Raw genomic sequence first — 16996 nt, forward strand, 5'->3', positions numbered from 1 at the left:
GAAAAATCAAGAATGAGGCAGCACTAACTACTGGTTAAGTCAAAGTAATGCTAAGAAATGAGAAAATTTAAAAAGGGGAAGGTGGTGAAGGGAGAGACAAATAACATGCAACAGGAAGTCTCTTTCCCAGCTGAAACAAGAACCATTTTGCAGGTGAGTCACATTTAAGAGATAAGTTGGTTGACCCTGCTAGCACTGGGAGTGCAGAGTCAGAGATAAGGGTAGATCCAGATATCTGACATACTTGTCTTCTAGAAGTAGAAGCTAGATTCCTCCCATTGCCCAAATGAAATATAAATCAGACACAATTATATCATTCCCAGCTGTTTCTCTGTCACATGCCCCTCATATTCTGCCCCAAATTAGCTCCCCTTTCCAACTACCCAATTTATATAAATACTTACACTGCTCTTTAGTCATTCAAACTAGAAACCTTGGAATTATTGTTGACTCATCACTCTTCTTCATTCCCCATTATATAATTTTTACCAAGTTCTATCTTCCTTTTTGATACTTCTCAATATTCAGCGCCTTCCTCTCTATTTTCACCACTATCAATCATCTCAGTCCAGGATCTTATTGTAGAATTTACAACAAAAAGGACCCATCATAGAATCTTGTTTTTTTCCCCTGGGTAACTTAATCATTTTATTAATAGGCCAGCAGGTTACTAATAAAAGGATGGTCAATGGACATCTCTCTGAGACCAAAGACCCCTTTTTTTTTTAAGTCATAGACTCTTAAGAGATAGGTTGTGAAGGACCTTAAAGACCATCTAATCCAAAACATTCATTTTACAGATGAAGAAACTCAGTCCTACCATAGTGACTTTCTCAAGGTCCCACAAGTAAGAAGTAGCCATGCCAGGATTTGAACCCAAGTGTTCTGACTAATAGGTCCACTGCTCTTTATGTTATACCACACAATCTTAGCATCTAACAAAAGATTTCTGTAACAGTACTTCCTAATTGGTCTGACTCCAATTTCTCTCCACTGCAATTTATTTCATATTCTGAGTCAAATATAAAACACCAATATCATACTGTCATTCTCCAAAGCCCCATGTAAAAACTTGCAAGGCTCTCTATCACTAACTATATCAATTCTGAAGTTCCATAAACTTTAGTTTTAAAAGGCTTATAAAGGGTATTCAGAAGAACTTTTAGAAGAACATGTACTCCTTCAGTTTCTCATCTCTCTGACAAGACCTTGCTGTTACTACACCCTCCTATCAGAACTTGAATACCTCTTGGTTTCCTCATCTAGTCTTTCCTCTTTCCTGCCCGCTTCTAACCAAAAATTATTCTAGACTTTTGTAACACAATACTTATAAGAAGTCTACTCATTTGGAATTTATCTAATAAGCATAATAATAATAATAATGTAATATTAATAGTACTATTAATAGTAATACTGTTACATATCTCTTCACATTTATAAAGAACTACCTCTTAAACCTCTTTCTGTCCGTAGCAAATGCTACAGAGAAGGCACTCTTTGTTCATTGATGACAGTAATGGTGACTGGAAAGTATATTATCACTAGAAACCTTGATATCATCTTTGATTCTTCCTTTTCTTTCACACCTATATCCAAGGTATTATCAAGTCTTATCAAATCTTGGTATCTACTACAAAGCTAGAAATTTCAAGGAGCTCCATAGTGACATTCATTTGTTGTTTTTTTGGCTTTTTGTTTTTTAATCAGTTATTTGTTGTTTATTCAGTATTAGGGTTAGTATGACACTTGAGGAATCGGTTTCTCCTTTGTACATAGATTTTTAACATAATATGGCTTGAAGTAGTTGCTGTTAAGCAGAGCCAGCACTGGCTCTCCAACCCCACCCCCCAGGTATATGACTGCCTGCCTTGTAGGTGCTGTAGGTTCTAGTAGGTCCAGAAGACAACATTCCTGGACACGAAACACCATACAGTAGTAAAACTTTGATGCATTGATTACCTTTGCGCTCCCCTCCATTAGGGCTCTCCAACATGGCCCCATGTATCACCCTTCCAGAGGTTCATTTGTAAAAGCTTGACCTATAGTTTCACTGGTACAGACAACTACCCAGGAGGAAACTTCCTCTACTAATACAGAGCTACAAACTACAATTTTGGAGAATTCGTGGTGGTACTGAGAGGTTAAGTGATTTCCAAAGGATCCAAAAGCTGGTGTATGTCAGAGGTAGGACCTACCCAGGCTTCAAGGGTAGTCCTCGATCCACTCTGACACAATGCCTCTTGAGATCATTTATAAGAATAGTAAATAAGACCAGTCCCAACACTGGTTCCTAGGAACCCTAATTTTTACAGCATGTCCAGAAAAGTGTTCGTTTATCACTACCTTGAGACATTCAGGTGTTCCAGACAGAAGAATGCTAATGTAGCAAGAGATAAATCTATAAAGAACACATTAGGCTGTATGAGTTAGTAAAAAAAAAATGTAGTATAAGAACTTGAATATGAAGAAAGATTAGGGAATGTATTTAGGGAAAATAATTTAAATGACATTTAAAGAATTATATGAAAGGAACATGGAGTCATGGTCAAGACTGCTTACCCAACAACAAATAAGGTCAGTGTGCTGCTGCAGTCAAAAAAACTAAAAAAAAAAAAAAAAAGCTTTCACAATGTTCATCAGAAAAGGTATAGGAAACAAAATCAGAACATTCTAATATGAAACCTTTGTGGCACCTGAAATCTTTATTTGGCAAACTAACATTTTATTAAGCAACTACAACTACTGTGCTAAGCACTGGAGATACAAAAACAAAAAAAACCCACAAACAAACAAGAAGCTCACAGTCTAACGGAGGAGACAACATGCAGACAACCTTGTACAAACAAGATATAGACAGGATGAACTGGGGGGTAGTCTCAGCAGGAAGACATTAAGATTAAGGAGGACTGAAGAAGATTCTTTGCACAAGTGGGGCTTTAGCTGAAATATGAAGGAAGAAGCTAGGAGGTAGAGATGAGGAGAGTTCTAGGCATAGGGGACAATCAATGAAAATGCTTTTAGTCATAAGATGGAATGTAGTGTGAAGAGCACTAATGAGGTCATTGGACCACAGAGTATGTGGAGGAGAATAAGGTACAAAAAGTCTAGAAAGGCTGGAATGGGCCAGATATACAGTTCTCCTTGTTGCACTTTGGAAAGAAAAAAAATAGAGCTTTATAAGGTATAGAGGAAAATAAGGAAAATGAATGGATACATCAAGACATCATTTAAGAGCAGGCTAAAAAATAAGGATTCTTCAATGTAAAAGACAAAAGCTGAGGGATCACAAGATCATAAATTTAGGGCTGGAAAGGACCTTCTAGGTTAACTAGCTCAACCTCATCATTTAATAGTAGAGAAAACTAATTTATAATTCAAATGGACTGAACAAAGATTAGTTTATTAAATTCTACTATTTCAAAATTAAAGGTATCCTCTGAAGTTGAAAGAAGTGAATTTTAGACAAAAAAAGGAATTGTCATTTTATATAGTTGGAAGTAAATTTATCACACTCATTACTTCCTAAAGGTAGTTTAAGCTAGATATATGCACATGCATACGTGTGCGTGCACACACACACATGCACACACATACATGCAAATGTAGGGTCATAGGATTTAAAACTGAAAAGGACCTTAGATATCATTTACTCCAGGGGCTGTAACTTCCTCTGGGTCATGGACCTCTTTGGCAGTCCAGTGAAGTCTATGGACACCTCAGAATTATGCTTTTATATGCATAGAATTACAAAGGAAGTCAACAATATTCCTATCCAAATTCATAGACTCCTTGAAATCTATGAACACACCCCTTGAAGTTCTATTGATCCCAAGTTAAGAACCCCAATATAGTCCAACTTCCTTTATTTTACAGACTTTATTTGCCCATCCCACAGGTATTAAGTATTAGCAACAGAAATCAAACCCAGGTCCTGACTCTAAATCACTATCCTTGGATAAAGCACCAGCCCTGGATTCAGGAGGTCCTGAGTTCAAATCCGGCCTCAGACACATGATACTTACTAGCTGTGTGACCTTGGGCAAGTCACTTAACCCTCATTGCCCCGCCCCAAAAAAATCACTATCCTGTTTCTACCCTACCACACACTATCTCCCTCTACACACACTTTCTATTACAGCATATGTAAATTCAAAAGAGATTAGGATAAATTCATGAATGATAGATCCATAATGGATTAATATAAACTGAGAGGCTTAGAGCCTCCTTAAGTTAATGTCAGGAAGAACAGCTATCTTACAAATGTCTTAATGCCTCTATTAGAAACAGTATACTTGGCTTAGACAACTATTAGTTTAACCCTGAATGGCAATTATATTCTTAAGGACAGCACAATTAAACCACTTTTTAAACTTGAAGCTGGATGGCTATTCTCTGGACTTTGGTCTTCACATAAGGCTATCCAAATGAGCAATTCAAAGAAACTCTTTTCACAGCCCAGGTTATTTGCAAAGTACAAAGGACTCATCCTTCAATCTGAAAGTAACCACCATTGATAAACTTCATATGTAATGGCAGGACATAAAAGAGTTAGTATATTTGTTTTAAATCCAGCCAAGTCAAAACATAACTCTTATAAAAGGTTAGCCTCGGTCATGTTTTGGGCTATAAAACATTGTACTTATCCAGTTGGACCCCTGAATCCCTTGTGCTATGTGTTTATTCACACTCTTTGACAAAGTAAGCATAAACTAGATCTTTGGTGCCTACTTATCATAATGGACATTATTTTACCAAGTGGACCCAGATGCAGCGTACTTACAATACTTTCTGTTAGAACCTGCATATGAAAAACTAATACCCATGACAGAACACGTCTTGTTGCCCATTTTCATTAAATCCCAGTTTAGCATTTTACAGACATAAAATACTAGAAATCATTTATTCTAAAGTTAAGAAAAAAGAGATCCGGGCAGCTAGATGGCGAAGTGGTAAAGCACCGGCCCTGGATTCAGGAGTACCTGAGTTCAAATCTGGCCTCAGACACTTAACACTTACTAGCTGTGTGACCCTGGGCAAGTCACTTAACCCCAATTGCCTCACTAAAAAAAAAGAAAGAAAGAAAAAAAAAAAGAAAAAAGAGATCCCTTTTTAGTTGATTTTCCAAAGATAAATGAGCAATAAACTCTTTATAAATGACAACCAGAGAAATAGTGGTATTTGCAGATGAATCTTCATATTTATATCAATGACACCACTCAAAAAGGCTCTACCTTTTGGGATCTCTGTTATTCAATCTATAAAAGCTTTTATTTGCTACATTCTACATAATTTGTAAAATTTGCTACTAATGGTAGAAGAATCCTAAAGCACTTTCCAGAAGAACCTCTATCAATTCAGATTCAAAGTAGATTATAGATGTGATCAATAAGCTCTTTCACTACATGGGCTGGAAGGTTTTCTTGACCAAAAAAGGCAAGACATGGTTCACGTTTCTCTAATGAATTACAGTTACTGAGATTGCTGTCAGAGACACTAAGAGGTTGCAACTACAGATTTCCCAGGTGAATCCTCAGACTGTTTCCCCTATATTCCTTCCCTTTGTCCTTACTATTAACCAGTTTCACTAGTAAATGACCCAATGACAACAGTGACAAGCTGGCTCAGACAAAAGAACAGATATCACACAACTGTACAAAGAGTACTTTCTACAGAATAGTAGCCACTGTTATTTGTATCCCCAGTGTCAAGACAGTTTCTGGCACACAGGAAAAAAGATTGGATCTGTTATTACTTCCAGGGATAAATAAACTCCTTCTACCCATGTACATTGGTACCTTCCCTATATCTTAGTCTTAGAGAGTTGGCTAAAGCACTGAAAGGTTAAATAACTTGCCAAGGATTTTAGAGGCAGCTGATGGCAGAGTGACTAGAGCACTGGGCCTGAAGTCAGAAAGATCTCTGTCCTCCCACTCTGACCTCAAGATATTTACTAGCTGTGTGACCCTGGGCTTCACCTCTGTTTTCTTCAGTTTCCTCAACTGTAAAATGGGGATGATAATAATAGGACTGACCTCCCAGGTTGTTGTGAAGATCCAATGAGAGAATATTTGTAAGCACTTAGGACAGTGGCTGGCACATAACAGGAGCTTTATAAATGCTTATTTCCTTACCTCCCATGTGTCACATAGCAAGTATGTGTCAAAGGTAGGACTTGAATACAGCTGACTTTGGAGTCAGTTCTCTATTCAATATGCTACTTGGTTTCTCACATACTAGGCACTTAATAAATGCTTTATGATTCATTGCTTGATCCAGAAGTTTTGCTATGATGCTTTAATTTATACCCATCTCTGGATAAAAGCAAAGCTAATTTGGATCATTAAAGAATTTTTTAGGACCATTCCCTTAAAAATCTATCAGAAGCAATATCTATTCCTTAACTAGCAGTAAGAAACAACACTATCAGGGGCAACCAGGCCAGGATGCTTACTCACAACTTACTGGTGCATTATTAATTGATTTTAAAATGTTATTTAACATCTTTCAAACATCTGAAGTCCAGGGCAGCAAGGTGGCGCAGTGGATAAAAGCACTGGCCCTGGATTCAGGAGGACCTAAGTTCAAATCTGGCCTCAGACACTTGACACTTATTAGCTGTGTGACCCTGGGCAAGTCACTTAACCCTCATTGCCCCCCACGCCCCCCCCAAAAAAGAAAAAAGAGACAACACTATCATAATATCACAAATAATATTAGAAAAAAATATTCACTCCTTTGGTTTTCCCAGAAAAAATTGATTCAATGTAAGGATCACATTTTGTAAAAATAAATAAATAAATAAGAACAACTATGGAACATTTGGTTGACACACTAAACATAAACTAATAAAGTCCATATAATTATTGTGATGCTTGGTACAAGGACTGACAAATCTGTTTCTAAAAACAATGCTCAAAAGCTATGGCAATCCATGTGAAAAGGACTAGCATTAAACTTTATATGAAGCATATGGCACTGAGAGGAGTCCCAGATGTAAGCCACTAAAGTTGTCCCATATGAGACAATAAATAGACAGGTAATATATATATCAAACCATCTTTTGGCACTCCTTTAAGTAGTCTCATTAGTAATCAAAAGCGGCTATAATATGTGATTCATCAAGCTAAAGGAATGCATCGTATAGACCCTAAGAAGCTGAATGTTAGCCAAAACAGCAAATTATTTCAATAAGCATTTGAATGAATAGAAATGGAAGTGGGAGATGTGGGCATGAAAAGGAAGTTTGTCCCTTTCTAGTTTGCATTTGAAAGACCATTCCACATTACTGATAAATGTAGCCCAACTTTGTCCCTGAATAAACCAGAGTATGAAATGCACAAAACAGATTAACTATCTGGAATTATTTAAAAAGGAAAAGAAAATGTTTATTTATAGTAGGAAATCATCCTCACCCTACCTGCTCTTCCCTTTGCAAAACATATTCTAAAGAATGTAGCTACAGTATCTAGATTTTTTTTATCAACTAGAGGTTAAAATCTTTCAAAAAGGAGGGGTCATCATTCCTGGTAAGAAAATGTCAGTTGAGGAAGAATTGGAGATTTCTAAACACACATAGAACAAAATAATAGTGCTGATGGCATCACTGAGGAAAGAAGATTTTTAAGACACTAGGGACATTTTCCTCTCCTTTGTAGGCCAACTTTGAGCCATAGGATATTGTTGTTAATCATTTCTGAAATGGACCAATGACATCACAGGATGATGAACTGCATGTAAACAGGATTTAAGTGAGGCAGAATTGCACAGAGTTGTCAGACTCACTCTCTCTTCCAGAGTCATCGAAGTCCAGTGGAAAGACAAAAGTCAAGACAACTGGCAATAAACCATAAGATATGTACAAATTGTTTTCTTTGTGCTATTTGAACTGTGCCTAAAATAAGCTGTTAGATAAATATTAAAGTATGTCTATCATTATATAACATTATATGTCTAAAAATTATATAACTACATAAAGACTCTATACTTTTTTAGTATTACTTAGCACACTTCATGTTTAGAGATATCCTAGTTAGAAGATCCTTTCTGCTCAAGTGATACTGCATCATGGGTTTCTTTGTTACAATTCTAAAATAGAAGAATTATAATTTGTGGTTGGTTAAAATGTTACAAATGTACTCATATTTGTCCTTGTCTATAGGATATCTATTTTATATATTTATTTATATACATAAATTAAATATGGGATATATGACCTTGTATATCCTGTTATAGAATGCAAGCTCTTTGCAAGTGGAAATTGTCTCATTCATTCTATTTGTATCCCTAATGTCTAGCTAGCACAGTGGCTAAAATACAGTAGATAATAAATATCTGTTGTTATATTGATGGAATACATTTAGAAAATTGAACAAGCAAGTTGTCCACTGAATTAGCAAAGTAGATGTTAGCTACCTCAGGCACCAGAGGGACTGAACAGTCCCTAAACACCAAAGGTAAGTATGAAAACTTAAAGAACCTTGTTAATGATTTGACTTTTGATCATTTGGTCATCAAATAGTTGGCCCTGTTCCTAGATAACACTGTTGAAAATGCAGCATCAGTGAGTTACATTCAGGTGATGACTTGGAGGCCAAAAGGAAGCAAAAATGGACACAATGACAAGTAGTTATAATGGCTGGAATGTGGAGGGAAATTGGTAGTAACAAAATTAAGAGAAAATTCCAGTTCTTTGGAAATCCACAGATAGCTACAAAGGAATATGTTATTTAACTTAGAAAAAGTTTTGAAAATAAAGTAGCTGTTTGGAAAAATTTCTACAGGGAGAATGAAATGCCCTAAATAAGAGTAAACCAGATTCAGTTAAGAAAAAAAGAAAAGTCTCTCTTTAGGAAATATAAATATGAGGTAATCAGTGAAAAATAGAAGATTTATATGAACAGATGCAGAGTAAAGTAAGCAGAATAACATATGCAATTATAATAATGTAATTTAAAACCACAAAAAAAGGCCAAGTGAATAAATGTAGTGACCAATATTAAATCCAGAGGTCTAAGGAGTAGAAAGGAAAAATGGAACCAAGAATAGATACAGTTGCTAGACTGATCAATATTGCTTAAATATTTTCTTTGGTGCAAAGGAAGGTGGAGAAGTAGGAGTTCAGAGACAGGCTAAGAGTAATGGCTATGATGTTAAAAACAAAACAAAACAAAACACAACCAAACAAAGAAATAAGATCACTTAACAAATGTAAGCTACTTTTAAACTGCTTTCTCAGCTGATGTTAGTCTGCTGGATGAAAGGAGCAACCTGATGGGGTGTCATGTGATTACAAAGAATATAGTTTCTCCTTGACTGGGAAGCCTGGACATAGGAACCAAGTCAAAAAAGATTCTACTTTATTAGAGACCTAAGGAGCTGAGAGAAAAGCACTAGTTTGGACTCAGAGTAGAAGTAGGAAACTTATTTAGCTGACTTGAAAAGAATTCAAAGTATTAAGTTGGGTCAAATTAAAGGGAAGCATAAGACTATGTATACTTGCTATATACTATTTCTCTTACCTATAGATAGAAATTACCATAAAATTCCTATATACAATCTAGTAAAATTAAAATGGCATGTACAACCTAAACTGGATGGCTAAGTGTATGTTGTGCTAAAGAAACTAAAGTAGCACCAATGGAGAAAAGTGCTCAGTTCCCAGGTGGTAATCTTTGGACAAGAGACCCAAACCTTATAGAGATGGTAAACAAAGTGTTATTATCAGTGGAAAACCTTCTATTTAGGTGTCACTTTATCAGCTTAGTTCAACCTAATTTTCTCCCCCGGTTATGGTCTAAAAAGCAAAATTAAAATTTCTTGACACTTTAGGAAACGCTCCAGATGTAAACAGACTTTCTAACAAAATGCTAGATGTTTATAGTTTTAAAATTGACAAAAACAGTTATAATGGGGATAATAAAATTTCACTTTATAACTGTTACTTTTGCCATCTAAAATGTGAATTGTCAGTATTATAAAAAGATCTTTTTGGCACATATACTGGATAAACCAATGATTCACTATGGCCAATTCTGCTATTACTGATAAGTATTTTAATCATTTGTACATTATTCAAACCTCTTTATTATGAAGATACTCTTTCTAATTATAGCTAAATATTGGGTACAGTAAGTACTTACAGGTACATTAACTGCATACTGCAGCCCTTGAGGAAGCCTGTCTTGTGTCTCCATCTCATCATCATTTTTCACTGTCTCCTCATGGACCATGAGTTCATCATGTGAAATCATCTCCTGTGGTCGCATTTCACTTTCTTGTAACACTTCATCTGCTGCAAGGATATCTTGATGTGGCAAACTCCGATCTTGAAGCACTGCTTCCTGTAGTTCTCCAGACACTGCAGATTGGTCAGATACTCCACCCATTACAACCATCGCCCTGGAAGACTGCATTTCGTCTATACCGCCACATTTAAGAAATAATCCTTCCAATTTGTCTTCAATGTTCATGCTTAAGTGTAACTGCCTAAAAAGATCAAGGTTAGCAAATGGACACATGAAATCAGTTTTACATGTCCACTTGATTAATGTTTAAGTTTCAAAATGTCAAATGTACAAGCTATTAAATTACCTCCGAGAAACAATCTATTCACTCATGCTTAAATTAAAAATATTTGTACATGTAGCTCTGAATTGCCTATAATTTTAAGATTATATAAAAACAAAACTATAAAGGTGGCTAGATAGCAAAGGAAAAGATTTTCATCCCTAGTGTAAAGCTGAAATCTTGAATTGATTCACTAATGAAAAATGAGTTTGATTACATATCACAAATACATCATGCTGGGGAAAAAAACCACAACACAATCCTAGCAATCAATGGAGAGAGGCTTGAAATCTGAATAACAGGTATATCTTTAGGGTTTTTTGGGGGGGGGGTTGGGGGGGGGGCGGTTTGGTGAGGCAATTGGGGCTAAGTGACTTGCCTAGGGTCACATAGCTAGTAAGTATTAAGTGTCTGAGGTCGAATTTGAACTCAGGTCCTCCTGAATCCAGGGCCAGTGTTCTATCCACTGTGCCACCTAGTTGCCCCAACAGGTATATCTTTAGAATAAAAATTATTGTTCTTACAATTATATATCACTTGCCAGTAATAAAACACTACTGCCAATGGCATACTTTGATACAACCAAACATCCAAATTGAAAACATAAGAGAAGTTTGGATCCTGAAGGTTTAAGGGTTTTTCTCTATAACAGCATTTAAAATTTTTTTTGTAAATTTTGTAAATTTCTGCTTTAATGGATCCATTTCACTGATGGGGAAATGGTGTTAATAACATGTATCACTAAATGAATTATATATATATATACATTCATGTAATTTTGATAGGTGGTTACCATTAGAAATTAGGAATTACATATCAAAGACTCATTACCTATAGATGTTTGGAAAGATCAAATTTAGCTTTAAATCAAGGATCTAACTTTGGTTTCTCTGAATGTATAAACTTGCCATTGATACTTAATCTGATAACAGGTTATCATGACATCAGAAAGGAGTTCAGTTTAAAGATCAAAGCATCATTATTAGTCCTTTATCACTATTCTTCTGTTTTGTCATCAACAGACATGACAGAAACACACAAAAGTAATCCAAGAATGAATTAGATAAGGGAGGGGGAAAGCTCAGATAAACACAGAACTAGGTTGTCTAGTATAAGAAAAACAATTAAGAAATTTGTGAACTGTGTTTCTAATTTGAGCTTATTCCCAAAAATAACTGAAAAAAAGCTTCTGTCATGATCACAGCTACCAGTATGTAAGTGGTGAGTCTATTTCCTAGTTGTGATTTATAAAGTCAAACACTAAAGAAAATCAAACATATTTTTATTACTATGGTGAAAATTAAGGCAGAAACCTTTAATTAACTGAACAAACAATTCAAAAAAGTTTTTAACTACAGCAAGCCAAACAAAACAAAATTTACTAATATTGCCTTTCTTCATACCAAATAAATAGACAGGGATAGAGACTGGACCTGTGATTTCATTGACTCCTACAAGTGAGAAAATACCCCCTTAACAACAATGCAAGTCAGCACCTTCTTTCAATGTATAGTTTTAGAGAATTGGCTAGCACATAAAGAAGGCAAGTGATTCACCCACGGCCATATAAACAATTTATGTTAGAGACAGAACTTGAACTGGCTCTGAGGCTATCTTTTTATCGACTATTTTGTAACGCCACTTCTGTATTTATATGAACAACAAAAGAACAGAAATTCAATTCCATCTTTAAAAATCATAAGTACCATAATAATCTGAAATTAAAGGAATAGTTTAAGCTTTACAGCCAAATAAGCACTCCATCTTTGAGTAAGATAAAACTTCATTTAACCAACATGAGGCATCCCTGGCTTAGTAGGTAGAGAGATGGCCTCACAACCAGGAAGATCTGGATTCAAGTCCTGCCTCTGACATATACTGGCTCTGTAAGCCCTAAGCATGTCACTTAATTCTCAGAGCTCTAGTAACTTCTTAAGACTATAAATTGCAGAGAGGGTACCTGCCTGGTTGAAGAAACGTCCTCATCTGGGAGTTCCCTCTATCAAAGAAATCCCAGGTCCAACCTCTTTCTATCCCTAACCAATATCATGGGGAATGAGGTTTCCAACTAAATGAAGCTTAATCCTTTAAGTGCTGAAATTTCAGCATTCATTTTCATCCTTTTTTTTTTATTATTTTATTTTTTTTAGTGAGGCAATTGGGGTTAAGTGACTTGCCCAGGGTCACACAGCTAGTAGTAAGTGTTAAGTGTCTGAGAACGGATTTGAACTCAGGTACTCCTGACTCCAGGGCCGGTGTTCTATCCACTGCGCCACCTAGCTGCCCCCATTTTCATCCTTTTTAAATAAAAATCTTTCCAAAATAAACTATACATTTCCCTACTTCTTATAGAGAAGACGGGCTGGTTACAACATACAAATAAACACTGTACAAACATCTGAGTCTGCCCCACTCCTCCACATGGAACCCCCAAATTGCTGCTACTATGGGAGCATTTGTTGGGAATGTTGAGCTTTTAGAAAATCTGTGAGGCTGCAAAATGGATGAAGGATAGAAGTTCTATTAAAAGCAGAAACTTCTCAGTGGAATGACCTTTAGGGTATATATATTCTGGTCAAAAAAATTTTTACTGAGCTTTTTTTAAAATTTCATTTTTCAAATTGCCTAAAATTCTACCAGTCAGAAATCTATTTGAGGGGTAACAAGTATCCTTTAAAAATTCAAATATTCTGAGGCAACTAGGTGGCACAGTGGATAAAGCACCAGCCCTGGATTTAGGAGGACCTCAGTCCAAATCCGGCCTCAGACACTTGACACTTATTAGCTGTGTGACCCTGGGCAAGTCACTTAATCCTCATTACCCTGCAAAAAAAATTAATAAATAAAATACAAAAAATTCAAACATTCTTTGGTGAATTATGGGCTTTCAGTCACACCTTAATGGGAATTACTTCTATCAGACTGCTTTCATTTTAATACCAAGTTTTGATCATCTGAACTAAGGACATAGTAATTTTGACTGAAGGTGAAGAGGTGATAGGTTAAATTTTTTAGCACTATAGGAGATTTGAATACACCTGGATTAAGAGCACACTAGGGGCTTGTAGCAAACTGATGGCATTGGACACTTAGAAGCCTGAAAAAAAATGTGAAAGGTATTCACTTATTTAAAATTTTTGCCTAGGGTTACCTCTGGTCTCCAAAAAAGGGGAAGAACTTACCTTTCATTTCCAATCAATTACATTACGGGTTAAAAAGGGTTTTATGAGCTAGCCTCTAAGAACCTAACCATGAATCGTAACATTGTTTTATCAAGAAAATACATTCCGAGTTCCAAACAACTCATAGAATTTTGAAACACAACCTATTCATAAGCTGGTAGCTTCCTATATAATGAATGTTAATCTTTTTTGAGAACTTTTGAAGTTTTTATGAACACTGATTATTGTACTGTATTCTATACAATATCCCTTTAAAGCTAAAAACCTAAGTAGGATGGCTTTACATGGCCCTAAACGTTCCTAACTTTTAGTCTTTTATTTATAACTTATAGTATCGCAGATTCAGCTAGGAGGACTCTCAAGGGCTGTCATATACAAACTCCTATTTTACAAATGAGGAAACTGAGGCCCATAAAGGTTAAATTACTTGTTCAAAGTACCACAAATGGTAAGCACTAGATGTAGGATTTGAATCCAAGGCCCCTGACGCCCAAGTATCCTTCATGATGCCTCTCTTCCCTTTACTGTCAGGCTGTCAGTGGTTTTCTGCTAAGCTGCATACAAAAACGACAGCTTAGAATATCAGTTATTCCTCCGTACATCTGAAGAATATACCTATTATTCCGAGAAACCTTAACATTGAAAGTTTCTGTATGGTCACTGTTTTACTTAGGCTAGCTCAACCCTCTCCCTCCCTCTTCCCTTGCTTAATATGGGGGGGGGGGGGCAGGAAGAAAAAAGAAAAACAGGAAAGGTTCTGGAAAGGTGAAATATAGAGACTACAAACAGAAAAAAGGTGATAGATACATCTGGCAGGTAGACAATGGAAAGGAAACAAGACCAGTACAATCTAATCTCCTTCAGAGGTGGAACTGTTTTTTTGTCTTTGTGTCTCTAAGGTCTAGAACAATGCCTGGCACACAGTGGGCACTTACTAAATGTCTACTGAATGAAGGCCAGAACAAGTGAAAAAAAATGCTTGGAAGGGTAAATTTGTATTCGGTCCAATTGTATTTCCTTTTCTTTGCCACTGCCTCCCTCCCAGTTCCTGATATTCCAGTCCTCTAGCTCTTCAAAAGCAAGAAAAATCTGACATGCTCTTAAGAACCCATTTAGTCAATAACAAGTATTTTTGTTGTTCAGTTGTTTCTGTCATATCCAACTACTGGTGACCACATTTGGGATTTTCTTGGCAAAGATACTGGAGCAGTTTGCCATTTCATTCTCCAGCTCACTTTACAGATGAGGAAACTGAGGCCAACAGGGTTAAGTGACTCACCCAGGGTCACATAGCTAGTGTCTAAGGCCGGACTTGAACTTAGGTCTTCCTATGTCCAAGCTCAGTGCCCCATCCATTGTACTACCTAGAAGTCCCACAGCATTTATTAAGTATCAACTATGTGCCCAATGCTGTCCTAAATGATGATAAGGCTAAAACAGTCACTATCCTAGGGAAGCTCCCATTCAAAACAGGGCAAACAACATGCATACATAAGAGTATAAACATGTATAAACAGATACAAGATAACTTGAAAGATGGGCAGAGTGGGGGAGGCACTCGCTGTTAGGTGAACCAGGCATGGCTTCCTGCAGAAAGAAACTTGCACTTGAGTCCTAAATGAAACCAGGAATTCCAAGATGAGGAGGTAAGAAGGAAGTGCCTTCCACTCTTGGGAGATAACCTGGACAAAGGGCAGTGTGTTATGTGGGAGGATGAGAAGACAGCCAGCTTGACTGGACTCTTCAATAACATGTAATAATGGTGAAAAGGCAGAGGAGGCCAGGTTGTGAGAGCTTTAAATGTGAGAGTATTTTCAGCTCCAGTTCCTCCCTGAATAGGAATGAAAGGAAAAAACAGAGCATGATAAAAAGCTTTTTTGAGATCCCTCTGAAAATCCCTGGATCAATAACCCAGGCAGTCTATTGTTTAAGCAGGAAACATTCAAAGATCCTGAATGACAGGTATACCAACTTCCAGACTGCATTAGTCAATACAGGGCAGATAATGGGACTCCAAATTGTAAAGGTTTACAGTCAGCCATGGTACCTCTGCTATGGGAGTTGACTACAATACTATGTATCCTAGCAAAATTTAGGGTCCTTGAAAGGATGGGCTGCTTCTTTTTACTCATTGTCTTTAGCACCCAGCACAAGGTGAAAACATGTTGTTTAGTTGTTTTTTTCAGCTGTTATCTGACTTCTTGATCTTGTATGGGGTTTTCTTGGCAAAAATACTGGAGTGGTTTGTCATTTCCTTCCCTAGCTCATTTTACAGATGAGGAAACTGAAGAAAACAAGATTAAGTGACTGGCCCAGGGTCACACAGCTAATGTCTGAAGCCAAAGGGATCCACGAAACAAAAAAGGTTAAGAACTGCTCATCTACATGCATCACCCTATTTTAGATCCTGATATCAGTTACCTAACAGTCCACAAACAGTTCTTCCTCCTTTCTCATGGAGCTTAGTACTTAATTCATTCCAATTCCCATCCTAATACTTTAGGGACTTCACTATAAATGCTGATATCCCTTAAACCCTTTTTCTCAGTTCATCAATGTGTTCCCATGCTTTGCATCCTCAATCACACATAGCCATACATACCTCTGACTTCATCATTATTTACAAGTATTCTAGCTCCATGACACTGAACTGTGACCACAGTCTCCTATCCTTTCATCTCTCTCTTGTGCTTCATTCACCTCCTCAATGTATTCTCCATCCTCCCCATAAACTCTAGTCAACCCCATCCCTACCTGTTTTCCCAAGACATCATCCCTGCTCTGGCCACACTTTCTCCCCTTCAAAAGTTTTTTTTTTTAATCAGTTTAACATCATGTGGTCCTCTAACCTCAAAATTTCCGAACTTTAACCTTGAATTGAGTAATCTCAGCCTTCTCAGCTATTACTACTTGGTAACCTGCTGAAGGCTCCTAAACGAAGTCAGATGACTATGCTGACTTGAGTTCACTACAAATTTGTCATCAAATTCCAACACTGTTCTCATTACTTTATGCTAATCCTTTATTCTTCCCAGTCTGAAGCTCTATCAAATAAACCACAGCTCTAAACCAGATCTCTCCAAAAGTCACCAAAAGCAGTCCTGGTCCCTCTCTCTCAGAAGAATTTGCTTCATACCTTACTAAAAAACTTAAGGCCATCCATTGCAAAATCCCTCTCCTACTCAATTCCTCACTTCAAATCCCCTCAAGGTCACCCCCTTTCTCTCTTCTTTTGCTCTAGTCTCAAA

The 16996-nt window shown here is 36.7% G+C and overlaps 1 protein-coding gene across 6 annotated transcripts in view; it reads right to left on the reverse strand.

Annotated features, from left to right (window-relative positions):
- The window catches only part of ZNF148 (zinc finger protein 148), a 151553-nt gene that overhangs the window by 88199 nt on the left and 46358 nt on the right, over positions 1–16996 (reverse strand). For all 6 annotated transcript variants that reach the window (XM_043991943.1, XM_043991939.1, XM_043991945.1 and 3 more), the window contains one exon: positions 10140–10485. In XM_043991943.1, the coding sequence (XP_043847878.1) occupies positions 10140–10469 (330 nt within the window). In that variant the 5' untranslated portion in view covers positions 10470–10485. The remainder of the gene's footprint in view (positions 1–10139; positions 10486–16996) is intronic.

Source organism: Dromiciops gliroides, chromosome 3 (genome assembly GCF_019393635.1).
Source record: "Dromiciops gliroides isolate mDroGli1 chromosome 3, mDroGli1.pri, whole genome shotgun sequence".
Classification (NCBI taxonomy): Eukaryota; Metazoa; Chordata; class Mammalia; order Microbiotheria; family Microbiotheriidae; genus Dromiciops; species Dromiciops gliroides.